At 40.9% G+C, this 16,657-nt stretch overlaps 1 protein-coding gene and 1 long non-coding RNA gene across 2 annotated transcripts; both read right to left on the minus strand.

Moving 5' to 3' along the window:
• Nucleotides 1-111: 111 nt before the first annotated feature.
• Nucleotides 112-7,502, minus strand: scyl3 (SCY1-like, kinase-like 3). Its single transcript, XM_034705133.1, has 14 exons — nt 7,217-7,502; nt 6,905-7,089; nt 6,314-6,499; nt 6,033-6,146; nt 5,857-5,913; nt 5,668-5,770; nt 5,447-5,558; nt 5,280-5,357; nt 4,891-5,030; nt 4,552-4,745; nt 4,283-4,454; nt 1,929-2,099; nt 1,035-1,840; nt 112-762 (listed from the first exon to the last, which is right to left on the minus strand). The coding sequence occupies exons 2-14, from the start codon at nt 7,067-7,069 to the stop codon at nt 706-708; spliced, it is 2,355 nt and encodes a 784-aa protein (XP_034561024.1). The 5' UTR covers nt 7,070-7,089; nt 7,217-7,502; the 3' UTR covers nt 112-705.
• Nucleotides 7,503-8,646: 1,144 nt separating this feature from the next.
• Nucleotides 8,647-10,097, minus strand: LOC117806577. Its single transcript, XR_004629695.1, has 4 exons — nt 9,975-10,097; nt 9,786-9,876; nt 9,392-9,469; nt 8,647-9,232 (listed from the first exon to the last, which is right to left on the minus strand). It is a non-coding gene; the product is annotated as an uncharacterized LOC117806577 (long non-coding RNA).
• Between the last annotated feature and the right edge of the window lie 6,560 nt (nt 10,098-16,657).

The raw sequence follows: 16,657 nt of genomic DNA on the forward strand, positions 1-16,657 counted from the left end.
TTTGTCTTTAATTAGAAATCAAAGAGGAGTCCACCAACTAGAAACTTCTGTATTGTGTGCCATATTGGATAAAGTCTTACTGTCTGTTTGAAAAAATGTTCAAATAAGTACTTAATGTCAGAAGAAAAATTATATTTAATCAATCTGAGAGGTTTTACAAAACAGAGCAGGGTCACATTTGATACAGTAAAATCTTTACTTTCACCAGCAACCAAAAAGCTACTAATAAATTATGTTAATTCCTATTTCACATTCATTCAAAGTGCAAGCTTTCTGTAAATCAACCTGGACACATTTTGGACATCTTGCCGAAAAGTGTATCTTAATCTTCATGCCAGACGTGAATTTGGCACATAAAAAAAAAAAAAAAAGGAGAGAAGCAGATAAAAACAGGAGGATGTTCTCCTCTGATTCCATCACTGTTCATATTGAGGTGACTTATCAGTTGGCAAACAATTAAGAATGGCTTCATTTGTACCAACTTCAAAGCGTACGATCCTTCTAGTTAAAACGTTTCTTAATGAACAGATATAAATGTCGGGGAGCGAACAGCATAGGATATTAATATCAGTCCATCATGATCTTAACTGCACTGTGCTGTTCAATAAGAACAGTCATGTGGAACAGGTGCTTCCAAAGGTGGTGAAACTGAGGAGTTTAAAAGTGGTCTTTTGCTTCTGATGGATTGAACTGATTAAAAGGTCATCACCAGGCATTCTCATCCTCCCAGTTCAGGTCATCTCCCCAGCCATCTGCCTCAGTCTGAAAGAAAATAAAAATCAAACAACCAATCAGGGACGCTTATGAATGTAGAGAAAATCCTCATCAGTAAAACTTTAATCTCTATGTGCAAACAAAATATTAGTTAACATTTTACAAAAACTGCTCCTGATCATGTTTCACTAATGCTGATTGTGGGATGATTCAATGGAGCTCACAACTCATTACCATGCTGCCGGTGTTAAGGGTATGGGATCAAACGCTGCTTCACATTAAGTGACATCAAAGAGGGAAAAAGAGCAAGCAGCACTCACCTCAGCCTGGTTGGCAGCTGCGAACTTGGCAGTGAGTGTTACAGTATCGATGGATGGGTCAATCTGCAGTGATTGTGTGTTTTCTGAAGAGGCTGTGGAGAGTCCAGCACCACTAGCATTATCAAGAGTCTCATGCAGTGGCAGCATCGCTGAAGAGGGCAGCTTGATGTCCGGCACCATGTCTGCAAACAAATCCAGCTCTGGGTCTTGCTCTACCTTTTTCTTCACCTTAATAGTGAACTCCTCCCCCAGACCTTCTGTCCCACCGTTTTTTGGTGGCGCTGCAGGTTTGGACTTGGGGTTTAAAGGTTTGTGCGAGTCTCTGTCTTCTTGAGCCCAGTTTTCGTCCCATGAGGAAGTGGTCATGCTCTGTGTGGACTGTCTCATTGTTGACGTCAGTTTGAGGGCTTTAGAAGAACCTAGTCTCAGTGCTTCTGGTGCGTGTTTCACAGGTGTGGCAGAGCTCTCTCTGGGCGGTGTCAGTATAACTGGCTCTGATAAAGGAGCGGTGGGGGATAGATCCGAGGTAGGCTCAGGGTCCTCAAAGTCGTCCCACGGCTCCTCTGCCATGTTGGTGTTTGAGAGGGACAGTCCTCTGCTGACTGGATCTTCTCTGTCTGAGGCCTGAATGTGGATCTGGACTGGTTGTCCATTTCTGTTCTCACCCTCCTCAGGGTCACTCCAGTCAGGCCAGTCTTCAGCTGGGCGTTCTAGTCTTTTAGCCTGCTCAGGGTCGTATGATGGTGGCTCCGTCTCTCTGACCTGATGAAAACCATTCAAAGGTAGCGACATCTGTCGACAAATGTCTGCAAAATAAAAGAAAACATGGATTAAGCTCTCAGGACAACAACGTCAAACTGAATTTAATCCAAATAAATATTGAGGGGGTCATACCTGATTTTGGGGCAGGGGGGTAACTTTTTGGAGCCTCCTTACTACAAGCTATGCTTTCCATGTGATCCAGGACCAGGCCTTCAGTCCTTATTTGCTTGGGGAACAAATTTAAGCCTTTTGAGGGCTGGGCCATCTGAGGGTGTGAGCTTCCAACTATATGGACAGGCGAAGCTTAAATAAACAAAAGGTTAAGTTAGATAATAGACAACTTAAATGTTCCCTTTTTAAAACTTAAAGGTGACATATCACACTTTTTTCATCAATATATATTGGTCTAAGAGGTCCCCAAAACATGTCTTTAAAGTTTATGCTCAAAAAAACACTTTGAAATCAGATTTTGGCATGCCTGAAAACCCCTCTTCTTCAGTCCTCCTCAGAACACTCTGTTTTCCCTCTGACCACGCCCCCTCCGGAAGTGGATGTGCCTCGGCTCTCCAGCACGTTGATCTAATGTTTACATGTTGGCTGAATATACACGGCTGCTCAGAGATCGCGTTACTTCAACCCTCTGAATCTGATCCAGAATCTGATCCTGACGGAGAGGCGCCTGCAGCAGGACCTTTCTGAACGATTGGTCACAGATTTAGTGTTTCTTGTTGTTTTATTTATCAGTATGTAGACGTGTGTCTTGGGACACAGCTACGAACATGTAGCTATGTGGCTATGCTAACTAGCGCTAGCACTTATCCATGATAAATAAAAATTATCCACTAGATCTTCAAATCTGCAGACGTGGGGAGTAAAACCAACCTCTGCCAGAAAGGCAGCAGGACCTTTTATGAAGGATTGGTCACAGATTTAGTGTTTCTTGTTGTTTTATTTGTCAGTATGTCGACGTGTGTCTTGGTACACAGCCACAGCTATGAACATGTAGCTATGTGGCTATGCTAATTAGCGCTAGCACTTATCCATGACAAATAAAAATCATCCACTAGATCTTCAAATCTGCAGACGTGGGGAGTAAAACCGACCTTTGTGTTTATTAAGACAGCCTACAACTAGCATGCCTCCCTCCTAAGCTCCTTGTTAGCACACATTTGTGCAACGGAGGAGGAGGGATTCAGTATTATTTCATACAGTCTAGGGGCTGAACAAGCTCCGAGCTCTGACTCCGTGACAGACCGGATATTGTTGTTACGTAACAAAAACACGGAAGTCTGAAACGACTCGTTTCACACACATTTACAGAAAGGTGGAGAAATCAAAACAGGGGCAGAAAGGATTTTTTTCATTCTCGGGGGGTTTGTAGACATGCCAGGGAAACATATTTCAGGTAAAGAACCATTAAAAAGTCAATTTTGCATGATATGTCACCTTTAACATCATAAATAGGTTGCTCATGCTGATGTGGTTTTTAACTCTGTAATCCCATGTGTCTCCTCAAGATCCGCTTAATTGTGTGTGTACAATTGAGGGATTCAAAGAGTGACATTCAAATATTAAAATCTAGATTTTCTAGTTTGATCAGGTTCCCTCATAAAACCTGTTTGCTAAACCTTGAGGCCAAAAAGACACTGCCGTCTTTGCTAATATCTTTAGCTTATTAAAAACACTGCTGCAAGAGCTCCTGCTAGTTAAACAATGATATCAGTTTAAACCATTCTATTCTGGGGAATCATTTATCTGGACATTTATTTGAAGTCCTAATAATAATAATACATCTTATTTATGTAGCGCTTTTCAAAAAACTCAAAGACATTTCACAAATAACACACATTAAAAGACAGAATGCATATACATATCTTTTACCACATTGCTGAATAATCACTTCAATCAAATGGTCAACTGTATGGCTGCACTGTAAAATATACTCAGAGAAGGGGGGCCTGAGTATCCCAAAAGTCTGAATTACTCCAGTCCCGCAAAATCATTTATATCTCTTTCTATCCTACTACTGCTGTTCGTCTCATCACCATCATTGCTCTCTCTCTCTCTTATTCTCCTCTATCCCTCTTCCCAACCCCAACTTAGTCGAGGCGGATGGTTGTCTAACATGAGTCTGGTTCATAACATAGAGTACGGTCTCGACCTGCTATGTTTGTAAAAGCGTCTTGAGATAATGTTTGTGGTGATTTGGCGCAATACACATTAAGATTGATTGATTGATCCTTTTTATCTTTGTCATTCATTACAGCTGAATATAATATCAAAGCAAGGATCATAGAACTTCAGCTAGTTGGCTTCTGGTAAATAATATTAATAATTTTGAGTTTAAAAAATACAGGCGATTTTGTGCATATACACATTTTGCTTATACTTAAATGCTTGATAAATGGACATGTCTTTTTAAATGTAGAATTTCTTATAGAACAGCTTTCATTTTTCTACTGTCATTAAAAGTCAGTGTGACTTACTCTCTGGGGTGACCTCTGTAGACCTGGTGAAGTTGGGCGTGGTGCGTTTAAAGACCTTGCTTCTCTCTCCACCCACAACCACTTGAGCCCCCAGCAAGGGCACCAACACTGCCAGACTCTGCAGTGTCATGGCAACCAGGGAGTCATTGGTGTCTCTCATTCCTAATAAAACCTGCAGCCACAAACAAAAAATAAATATTGTGTAACTCAGCAGAAATTGCAAATTTTTCGTGTGACAACAGAGTTCAAGCATCATATCAACACTCCACCTGAGGTAGGATCTGGTTTTTGAGTTCATCTTGGGTAAAGAACTCAGCGTAAATGTGGATGTTAGCCAGCAGCACGATCCGTACATGTTCCTCGTTGACCTTGAAGAGCTTGAGAAGCTGAGGAATCACATGTTTACTGTAAAGGGCCACAGACAGTAGGCATTCTTCACCGCTAACTCCCCCAACACTGGAATCTGTGCACAGAGACAAATAAAGAGGAGAATGAGCAACACCTACTTACAGGTTCACACCTGCGTCTTTCTCTTTAATAGGGGATTAAAGATCTGAGTTATTATTAGAAGTGAGAGAGAGAGATAATACACTTTAATGCCATCCTACCCTTCTTTGGCCTTAAAAGATGAGGCAGAAAACTTTTGACAGCCATGGGCTCTGCAAAAACCAGGGAGTTAAGGAGTTTGGGGACAAGGCGTGCAGCTGTGAGCTCTTCAGGGAGATTCTGGACCCTATCTAGAAGAAACCTGCAGAAAAATGACACAATGAGCATGTTGAGGGAATTCTCAAAAATGCTAAAATAAAAATGATAAATTGTTTGTCTGAATGCTGTGAAACACAATAACACACAAAATAAAATTGCAAGAAAATAATATTTAAATGTATGTCCAAATGTTGACATGTTTGTTTGTTTGATAATGTGTTATGCATGTACAAAATTTGAAAATTACAAAGAGCACACTGACTAAAATAAGCGAACAGAAGTAGTTTCTTACTTAAAGAATTCATTTTTTTCTTCTTCAGTCTTCAAGGTGAGGCTCTTCAGAAAATTCATCACATCCAGAAAGTCATTCCTGTTGCAGAGAAAAGATGTGAGTAATTTAGAACAAAAATCATTAGTAAATATTGATAATAACCAAAAGGTAAATAGAATCACGCTTACCTAAAAAAGTCATGAGTCAGCAAGGAACTGAGTGGAGGTCGAGATGAGGGGTCAGAGTTCAGTAGGCCTACTTGCAAGGTTTTCTGCAGGCTGTCAGACAGCTCCTGTGACACTGGAGACAGCAGAGGAAGATGTTAGTACCTGTATTTACTCATTTGAAAATACAGTGAAGGGCACTCATTAACAGGCTTTAAAATATGACATGCTGTAACTTTACTCACCATAACCATTCAGGAGGGAGAGGAGGCTCTCCACAATCACTCCAAAAGAGTAACAGTCCCGAGAGTGAGCATTTTTATCCTGCAACATTTTTAAGTCCTCAACCTGTCAACAATATGTGTCATGAGAACTTCAGAACAAAAGAGAGAGTTGTGTATTTATTTTTCATTTAATGCCTTCTGTCTGCTTACCTGCTCTTCTGGGGGAATGCAGCTGGCCTCTCTCACATTCTTCATGCTTGCCAGAAACTAAGGAGTTGAAAATGATTTAAAAAGGTTTGTAGATTATTTTTCATTAATTAAACCAAAGAGAAAAAGACTACACACAAAGACTACATATTGTGATAATATCAAATTAATTTATTTACCTCAGGTGTTGCTTCAGAAAACTTGCACACAGTATCCATCCCTCCTAGTTTCCAATGACCATCTTCACTGACAAATATCGATGAAATGCAGACATTGTTGTGGCTTGATTTACCCTGGTGGTTACAAAAGAGAGGTTAGGACTTTGCATTGTCTGTATATTACAGAATAGGACAGAAATGTAATTGTCCAGGGGTGCTGTTCCAGCCAACATTTCTTTAACATAACAATGTGGGGATCGCTTGAAACTGGACTCAGTACTCGGTGCTTCTGTAATGCTCACCCTCTCATGTAGAAAGACAAGTGCCTGCAGGAGGTCATAGATGCCTGCGCAGATTTCCTCTGGGGAAAGACTGTCAAGCAGCAGCTCCAGGGGCTGCACACTCTCTGTCACGAGGTGGATGCCACCATCCTGCACCGAGCAGGACAGGAAACGCAGCAGACATGGGTGCCTTAAGGTTTTGAGGTGCTGCAGGAAAACAAAGCAATTGTTTATTTCCCATGATCTCATCGCCAGAAACTTAATGCAACTTGATAGCCAAAATCAAAAAGCACTGATACAGCAGTCTGCATCAAATACAAACTGCTGTCAATAAAAAGCATGAAGCCATAGTCTGGTAATGGAGACATGCAAGGTACTCCACCTATGTAGAAAATAATGAACACTTTACATTATAATGCAAATGGTTAAAAGTGAATCTCCTGAGCAAACAGAATGACACAACAGACTGATCCACGTGGGCTCTGGGCAGTGCACTCAACACTATGCAGCAACTGCTACAATTACTACAACTACTATTTACCCATACTGTAGGGCAGAACGTTAGGGACAGTAGTATAATAATCTATCAACACAAGGTTTCAAAGCAACTACCTTGGCTGCTTTGTTGACTTTATCTTCATTGCCTCGCTTGTGAACAAACACGGAAGCAGACTTTCCATCCTGGAGCATCGCCGAGTACATGGTGAGTCCTGAAGGCAGGGTCAGGAGCGGCTCCTCCAGGGTGCAGCCCCGCACCGCGCTGCTCTCCGCACCCATGGCCGCGCTTGTTGCTGGACCTGTGGGGGGCAATGTGGAGGTTAGAGGGGACGTCAACCATGCAAGCCAAAATGAACACACGAGCCTGTCAATGGTGTGACGAACAAGTCTGAATGTTTGTGAAATGGTGAAGTTAGCACCAGTTACCTGTTTCACTGTGTTGGATGAACTGCTGCTATTCAAGAAGTTAGCTAGCTAGTGTTGTTAGTTTCCTAGCTGGCCAACCAACAGCGCTACGTTAGCCAGCTTGTCATTGCTACGGTTGTTCGTCTTGAAACGATCATGTTAATCGCATTATGGTGCACGATTCGGCGTGTGATCCAAATGTTTCACTTCTGTTTGACTCAAAGGCACAAGCTTAATCCCCAATCACTCCTTAACGAATCAACGATGCTAACTGCGCTGTAAACAGAGTCTCTTCCGGTTATGGACGAAACCATAAAGCCAGAGGAGCAGGGCTTAGAAATGTTGTTTGCCTTGAAAAAAGTTACTGGAGCTAATATCCTCCTCATTTTTTTTAAAAACGTCTCATCATACTTTATCATCAGCACCCACCAAAAGCTCGAATTAACCACAATGCGTGTACGTTTTAGAATAAGAATAAGTGTAAACCCCCCTCTCCGTAAAGCTATTGGTTGCAACCAAAGTGGTGTGAGATAAAGATGTGCGATGGGAGGTGACTGTCATAAAAACTTAAATGTGAAAATATTTAGCAAAATCTTTCTTTTATAGGTTCTGCTTCCTTGGTTTTGTCATAACATCTCGTTTTTGTATGTGTCTATGGTTGTTATCAGTAGGATAAAGTTAGGCACCCTTTGATTGTATATACAAAATGAAATTCTACTAAACAGTTTTAACTTATATGGATAAAGGGGAATAGTTATTATTCTTCCTCAGTATGAAGTTCACTATAATGGATAAACTGTTGACTCTGTGCAATCCATTGTGGGTTTCCCGCACAGTCCCATTCTGTCACCTTAAGTCTTCTTCCACAGAGTCCTTATAGAATCAGAATCAGAATCAGAATCAGAATCAGCTTTATTCGCCAAGTATGCTTGAACACACAAGGAATTTGACTTTAGTAAACTGTGCTCTCTTTGTACAAGGCATAAGAATAGGAATAAGAATAAGAACTACAATAAAAAATAAAATACAAATATAATAACAATAACCTTAGCTATAAATACAAAGAAACAACAAATAGGCTTGACTATCAATAAGATTAATCAGAATCAGAATCAAACATACTTTATTTATCCCAGGGGGAAATTCAGTTGTTCCAGAATGCTCTTATACACAGTAAGAAAAAGTCAAAATATTAAAAGAAAGAAGGAATCAAATAAGATTTAAATACGAATGAAATAATATAAGTTGGATTAATAATAAGTATAAACAGAAACATGGAATAGTTACAGTTCGCTATGTACAAAAGCACTGGGAATGAAGGTATAATATATACAGGATGTTGAAGTGGCAGGGATATTGCACAATGTATTGCACAGTGTATTGCAGTGTATTGCACTGTACAGACTATAGTTCAGTCATCAGAGGGAGGAGCTATTATATACAGTCTATGGGGAGGAGTTGTACAGTCTGATGGTCACAGGCAGGAATGACTTCCTGTGTCGTTCTGTGGTGCATTTAGGGGGGATCAGTCTTGCACTGAATGTGCCCCTTTGATTCACCAGCATGTTGTAGAGAGGGTGGTGGATGTTGTCCATGATGCTGTGGAGCTTTGACAGAGTCCTCCTCTCTGTCACAACTGTCAGAGAGCCAGATCTGGTGTGATGAATCCCCTCAACTAATATAGCCTAATAACTTGGTTGCAGAAGTTTGGAAATGGTTACCACAATTTGCTTTTACTTAAGGTGTGTTGTTAAAGAGTTTACATAGTGCCCTGTGCAAACCATAGGCCTAATAGTATTTGAGATATAAAAATACAGGGCCTTTGGATTTTCAATCATACAATTTCCACTGCAAAGATAAACCATGAGATAAAACATAAACTTCAACACCAAACTGAGACATTTCCTCTTATTGCTTTGACATTTTATTTAACTAATGTTTCAAGGTTTGATCAGCACAAAGGTCACTGTAGACAGACATCAGTCACTTCATGTGGGTTTTGAAACTGCAGCTTAGATTTCTCCTGACTTTGTTTACCTGTAAACACAAACACATACACACGCACACAAATGTTTAGAACAAATACTTCTCATGTGATCATTTTCTTCAATGTATACTGTTTCCAACTCACTCTCTTCACAGTTTCAATCCATATACTTTGATGAAGGCTATAACATTTAATTAGTTGTTATTTACCTTTAACACAACAGAGTTAGCACTGACTGTCCTCCTGCTTCCTCTCCCCTCTCCTTCCTCTTCATCTCCTCTCCCTCACTGAAAAGAGGCAGACAAAAGAGAATGCTAGTGACCTGCTCTTAATGTAGTGTCATGAGTTAACTTTTGAGGCTATTTGGTCCTATTAAAATGAAATTAATACTAAAATTAGAATTAATATAGAGCAGAATTACAGAGGAATTAAAGTAATTAAATGTTGTACATGACATTATATAACATCATGACATCAACTTGATTGATATGTATCTTCTAAGTTGAGACCCAATTTCTTATATTTCTTGTGGAAAAAGTAAAAAAAAACACATGTATTCATTACTGAATGAATAATTGTTCACATGGAAAGTATTAACTATACCTTTTTTAAAAGAGAGCTCACATATAACACCCTTCCTCTTCCTTGTTTTTATTGACTTCCTCTTGTCTTCCCAGGTCTTTTCCCCTCCGCTCTTAAAAAGACATGCCAGACATAGTGGTTGCATTAGAAAAAAGGTGAACATATTTTCTTTATCCATCACAAAATTGTTTTTCATGATCTCCGTACTACCTGTAGAACAAATTCAAAACAGACAAGGTTATAAAGATGGTGGCCCTGTTGATCAGAATATGACAGCATTTTCAAGAACAAAGAGATTTCCGACTACACAATAATTTAGACAACTCTTTTTGTTTGTAATTGAACTCTAACATTACAAACGCCCTCATTACTATCATCCTGAAGCAAAGGAGGCAGAAGTTTCAGGACTATGTAAGGGCCAACAGTGCCACCTAGTGATTGGATGACCACAGAGGGCAATACAGCAAAGCTCATTCTACTTTCTCTCCGTCTTACAGTTTAAAGAATTATTCCATCTAAATAGTCCTCCCTCTCTTCTTAAAATACAAATTGCTGACCATTGGAATAGTGGCCACACATCTGAAAGGGCTAAAGACCATATGAAGCTGTGAGTGCACTCTATTAAATCTGGTTATAGCATTAGATAAATTGATATTTACCTTTCTGAGTGACAGTTCAGCTGTTCACACTCTCCTCTGACCTCCTCTCCTCCTCTTTTCATCCCACTTTTCTCCTCTCCTCTTCCCTAAGATGCAAATGAAAACGAATCAATCGTTTTTTGTTGTTTCCTTTTGTTCAAGGTTATTTTGGGGGGCTTTTATGCTACTGCAATTAATAAAGTAAAAACAATAAAATGAATCAATATTTACCTTTTCAGGCAAGGTGTCCCTTTTTTAATCCTCCCACCTCCTCTCCTCCTTTTCCTTTATTTTCCTTTCTTTTTCTTTCCATCCTTGTCCTTTAAACACAAATTAAAGTATTATTAACATTAAGAACATAAGTTGTGAACTGGTAACTTCACTTCACCAAATCTTCAGTAACTTTAGATAACCTATGACATAAATATTTACCCTTTTGTGTGAGATTGCAGTCATATTTCCCTACCACCTCCACTCCTCTCCTTTCACATCCTCTCCTTTCTGTGATCCTCTGTCCTGTCCTGTCCTGTCCTGGAAAAAAAAAATTATCATGAAGAGGTTAGTTAAATAACAATCTTCACAATTAGCTCAGAGTTTGTACCTTTGCTATGCGAGAGTTCATACGTACTCACTTGTCCTCACCTTTTTGCTTCCTGTGTCTTACCCTTTTTTACAGTTCGTCTTTTTCTCCTCTAACGCCATTGTTATTAGCGTGAAAGGATACCTTACCCATTTCGCTGAATCGTTTCAACAAGTCTGACAAATACACGTGAATCAATCTTATCAACTTAATTCATCACAAAAGTTAAATTCACATTATTCAAAACATTTCAAACACATTCAGATCAGATACGCTTTAGGGATTTAAATAATGTTATTGATATTATTATATTCAATTACATAAATTGAATTTGAATTCTAGTTCAAGATCTTAAGTTCTTACCTGAAGACTTACCTGCAGGTACAGTCTGGCCTTCTCTCAACCAGCTGTTGAACCGCTGCTCCCTCATAAACAGTTATTTATCATCACTGCAGACCGAATGGAGTAATGTTTCTTTAAGTCATTAAACTGAAGAAGAAGAAATAAAGCTCGTTAAAAGTTTTAATGATTTTTTGACATGTTGAAATGTAACTGTTAGAGTGAAAGTTCAGACTTGATATTGCCCTTCCACCTCCTCATCTCTCCTCATCTCTCCTCATCTCTCCTCATCTCTCCTCTCCTCTCCTCTCCTCTCCTCTCCTCTCCTCTCCTCTCCTCTCCTCTCCTCTCCTCTCCTCTCCTCTCCTCTCCTCTCCTCTCCTCTCTTGTCTCTGAAACATAAAAAGTCAAAAGGGGTTAAAACAAAATAAAGGAAAAACTATTTATTTATTTAATTTATTATTATAGTTTTGTATAGATGTTATAACTTGAAAAACAAACTTCAAATAACTTTTGAACGCTCCATAAAGTCTGGTAATGACTATAATTAACATGTTGGATAAATATTTACCTTTTTTTGTGAGATAACTTTTTTAACACCCTCCAGCCCCCTGTCCTCTGCTGTCCTCTCCTCTCTTCCTTCTCTCCACAGCCCCCTGTCCTGAAAAAAATGACAACAAAGAGAATTTTAGTAAAAAGAAAAAAAAAATACTTTAGATCTAGAGTGAACGTAGTTTGAAATCACCTGTCGGCCGGCTAGCCTGCTGCTAACCCCAGCGCCATCCAACTGGTTTCCCTGTCTCCAGTGAAGCCACAGAACCAGCACGGCGGAGGTAGAGGAGTGGAGTGTGCTGGTTGTAGCTTCGCTGACTTGACTGACAGATGGGAACACTGTAGCTGTTGGCGAGGAGGCTCATAGCCCACCTCTTTACATCACAATCACTCGACAGAAGCAATATGGCTGCCGACGACGATTGGCCTCAAAACAGCTCTTCAGAAACAGATGGGTGACGTCACGGATACTACGTCCATATTTTATACAGTCTATGGTTCTGACTGAAGAAAATCCTGCTGTCTTTTACAATCAAATGCATCACTTTTAGTATTTGCTGTGCTGTGGTTTCTTCAGCATTCTTTGAATCATCTAGTCTGACACCAACCCCCTTTCAGCAGTTAAAGGAATTAAAAATCACTATATAGAAATATTAAATCTTGATGCTTATGGTCTTGTTTGCTTTTGTAGGTCAAAAAGAGGTATCTGTATCCATTTCCAACTGTTTCATAGCAAATTAAAAAACTCCTCACAGGAGCTTTAAAGAAGAAACAAAATATGAGATTGAAATTAAACTTACTGAAATAAGTCATCAGCATGCAGAATCACAACATTAACAGAATTTGCAACAATAAAACACTCCACACAGCTATGTATTTATGTGGATGCTGATATGAAATATAATGCAGGATCTTTGCTCAATGGAAATATGTTGGTGGCTCTTAAAAGAGCCGTTGTGGGGTGCTGCTTTGTGCACTATGTGGTGGGTTGCCATGGGGCTGCTCCCTCCGCCGAGAAGTATCCCATGGAGGTTTCCCTCACACGGGTAGCTTCCCTGGCAGATTTGTTGGCTGCAACCCTGCCTAGACCTGGCAGTGGATCCACGTCACCGACCATGCCCCTTGCTGCAGGTGCCCCTACTGACCTCCTCATAAAGTTGTGGAGAACACAGGTCACCTTCATGCATTTCTCCGCAACATAAGAATAGACCTCGATGGCACCCCTGTAGATCCTCCACTGAGATGACAGGATCCCAAAGGCATTCTCCACCACCAGCCAAGCTCAGGACAGACGCCCAGGGAATGGCCTCATCAGGTTTCTCCTGAGGGGAAAGGCCTCGTCAGCCACAAACACATGAGGCTGGGGTCCTCGGTGGTCAGCTCCTGGCAATGGCCGGTCAGCAGGCAGATGAAGGGTGCCAGCATGAAGTGTCTAACTAAAGGTTGAGTTGGCCAGGATCCCACCACCGCTTGTTCTCCAGTAACCCCCCCGACATCAACCACCCAGAAACAATACTTGGCATCTACAACAGCAAAGAAAACAAAAGGAAAGGTTCCCTTGTAGTTGAAGAACTAAGTTAGGGGGTGCTTTGAGAATGATGTGCTTCCCATCCAGAGCTCCACAGCAGAGAGGGAAATTCCACTGCTCCTCAAAACCCTCAGCAATGGACCTCCACTCCTCTAAATACAACCCTAACCCTAACCCTAATCACAACCCTAACCCTAAATACAACCCTAACTCTAATCACAACCCTAACCCTAATCACAACCCTAACCCTAATCACAACCCTAACCCTTATCACAACCCTAACCCTAATGGCAACCCTAACCCTAATCACAACCCTAACCATAATCACAAGCCTAACCCTAATCACATCCCTAGCCCTAACTCTAATCACAACCCTAACCCTAATCACAACCCTAACCCTTATCGCAACCCTAACCCTAAATACAACCCTAACCCTAATCGCAACCCTAACCCTAACCCTAATCAAAACCCTAACCCTTAATACAACCCTAACCCTAATCGCAACCCTAACCCTAACCCTAATCAAAACCCTAACCCTAAATACAACCCTAACCCTAATCAAAACCCTAACCCTAACCCTAAATACAACCCTAACCCTAACCCTAATCACAACCCTAACCCTAAATACAACCCTAACCCTAATCACAACCCTAACCCTAATCACAACCCTATCCCTAACCCTAATCACAACCCTAACCCTTATCACAACCCTAACCCTAAATACAACCCTAACCCTAATCACAACCCTAACCCTAACCCTAATCATAACCCTAACCCTAATCACAACCCTAACCCTAACTCTAATCACAACCCTAACCCTAATCACAACCCTAACCCTAATTACAACCCTAACCCTAACTCTAATCACAACCCTAACCCTAATCACAACCCTAACCCTAACCCTAATCATAACCCTAACCCTTATCACAACCCTAACCCTAACTCTAATCACAGCCCTAACCCTAACCCTAATCACAACCCTAACCCTAACTCTAATCACAACCCTAACCCTAATCACAACCATAACCCTAATCACAACCCTAAACCTAACCCTAATCACAACCCTAACCCTAATCACAACCTAACACTAACCCTAATCACAACCCTAACCCTAACCCTAATCACAACCCTAACCCTAACCCTAATCACAACCCTAACCCTAACCCTAATCACAACCCTAACCCTAACCCTAATCAAAACCCTAACCCTAACCCTAATCAAAACCCTAACCCTAACACTTATCACAACCCTAAACCTAACCCTAATCAAAACCCTAACCCTAACACTTATCATAACCCTAACCCTAATCACAACCCTAACCCTAATCACAACCCTAACCCTAATCATAACCCTAACCCTAATCACAACCCTAACCCTAACCCTAATCAAAACCCTAACCCTAACACTTATCACAACCCTAAACCTAACGCTTACCACAACCCTAACCCTAACCCTAATCACAACCCTATCCCTAACCCTAATCACAACCCTATCCCTAACCCTAATCACAACCCTATCCCTAACCCTAATCACAACCCTTACCTTTATCACAACCCTAACCCTAATCAAAACCCTAACCCTAATCACAACCCTATCCCTTACCCTAATCACAACCCTAACCCTAATCACAACCCTAACCCTTATCGCAACCCTAACCCTAAATACAACCCTAACCCTAATCGCAACCCTAACCCTAACCCTAATCAAAACCCTAACCCTTAATACAACCCTAACCCTAATCGCAACCCTAACCCTAACCCTAATCAAAACCCTAACCCTAAATACAACCCTAACCCTAACCCTAATCACAACCCTAACCCTAAATACAACCCTAACTCTAATCACAACCCTAACCCTAATCACAACCCTAACCCTTATCACAACCCTAACCCTAATGGCAACCCTAACCCTAATCACAACCCTAACCATAATCACAAGCCTAACCCTAATCACATCCCTAACCCTAACCCTAATCACAACCCTAACCCCAATCACAACCCTAATCATAACCCTAATAACAACCCTAACCCCAATCACAACCCTAATCCTAACCCTTATCACAACCCTAACCCTAATCACAACCCTTACCCTTATCACAACCCTAACCCTAACCCTAATCACAACTCTAACCCTTATCACAACCCTAACCCTAATCACAACCCTAACCCTAATCACAAGTCTAACCCTTATCACAACCCTAACCCTAATCACAACCCCAACCCTAACCCTAATCACAACCCCAACCCTAACCCTAATCACAACCCCAACCCTAACCCTAATCAGAACCCTAACCCTAATCACAACCTTAACCCTAACCATAATCACAACCCTAAGCCCAACCCTAATCACAACATTAACCCTAATTCTAATCACAACCCTAAACCTAACCCTTATCACAACCCTAACCCTAATCACAACCTTAACCCTAACCCTAATCACAACCTTAACTCTAACCATAATCACAACCCTAACCCTAACCATAATCACAACCCTAAGCCCAACCCTAATCACAACATTAACCCTAACTCTAATCACAACCCTAAACCTAACCCTAATCACAACCCTAACCCTAACCATAATCACAACCCTAACCCTAACCCTAATCACAACCTTAACCCTAACCCTAATCACAACCTTAACCCTAACCATAATCACAACCCTAACCCTAACCATAATCACAACCCTAACCCAACCCTAATAACAATCCTAACCCTAACCCTAATCATTACCCTAATCACAACCCCTGGTTCTGTTCTGTGGATATGTTTGCAGTTTTTTGTTTTTTGTTAATTTGTACTGTAAAAAAGTTTAATTAAAACACTAAACAAAAGTAAGAATGGTTTTGTAACAGAATAAATGCGCAAAATTGGCCAATTATAAGGCTTCTCATAAAAACACTGTACGTAAAAGGGTTTTCAACACACAAAGGAGGAGAAGGAGGGGGAGGAGGCGGAGGAGGAAGAGGAAGAGGAGCAGGAGGAGGAGGAGGAAGAGAAAGAAGGAGAGCTAACTTCCCAGGAGGAGCCAGAGAGCGAGGCTGGTGCCAGGGTCCTACGGAGAATGAGCCGTGGGATCCCGGGCCGGTTAGGGTCCAGGATGAGGACTGATGTCCAGGCGTACCGCCGCCTCATCTGGAGATAAAAAGAATATCAACTTTAGATCACTGCTCAATATCATCACATACAAAGAGCTGTTATAATCATTTTCTAGTAAAGAAGTTGGTAAGTAAAAAATAAAATTCAAAGTACCATTATCT

This window comes from Notolabrus celidotus, chromosome 2 (genome assembly GCF_009762535.1).
Source record: "Notolabrus celidotus isolate fNotCel1 chromosome 2, fNotCel1.pri, whole genome shotgun sequence".
Taxonomy (NCBI): Eukaryota; Metazoa; Chordata; class Actinopteri; order Labriformes; family Labridae; genus Notolabrus; species Notolabrus celidotus.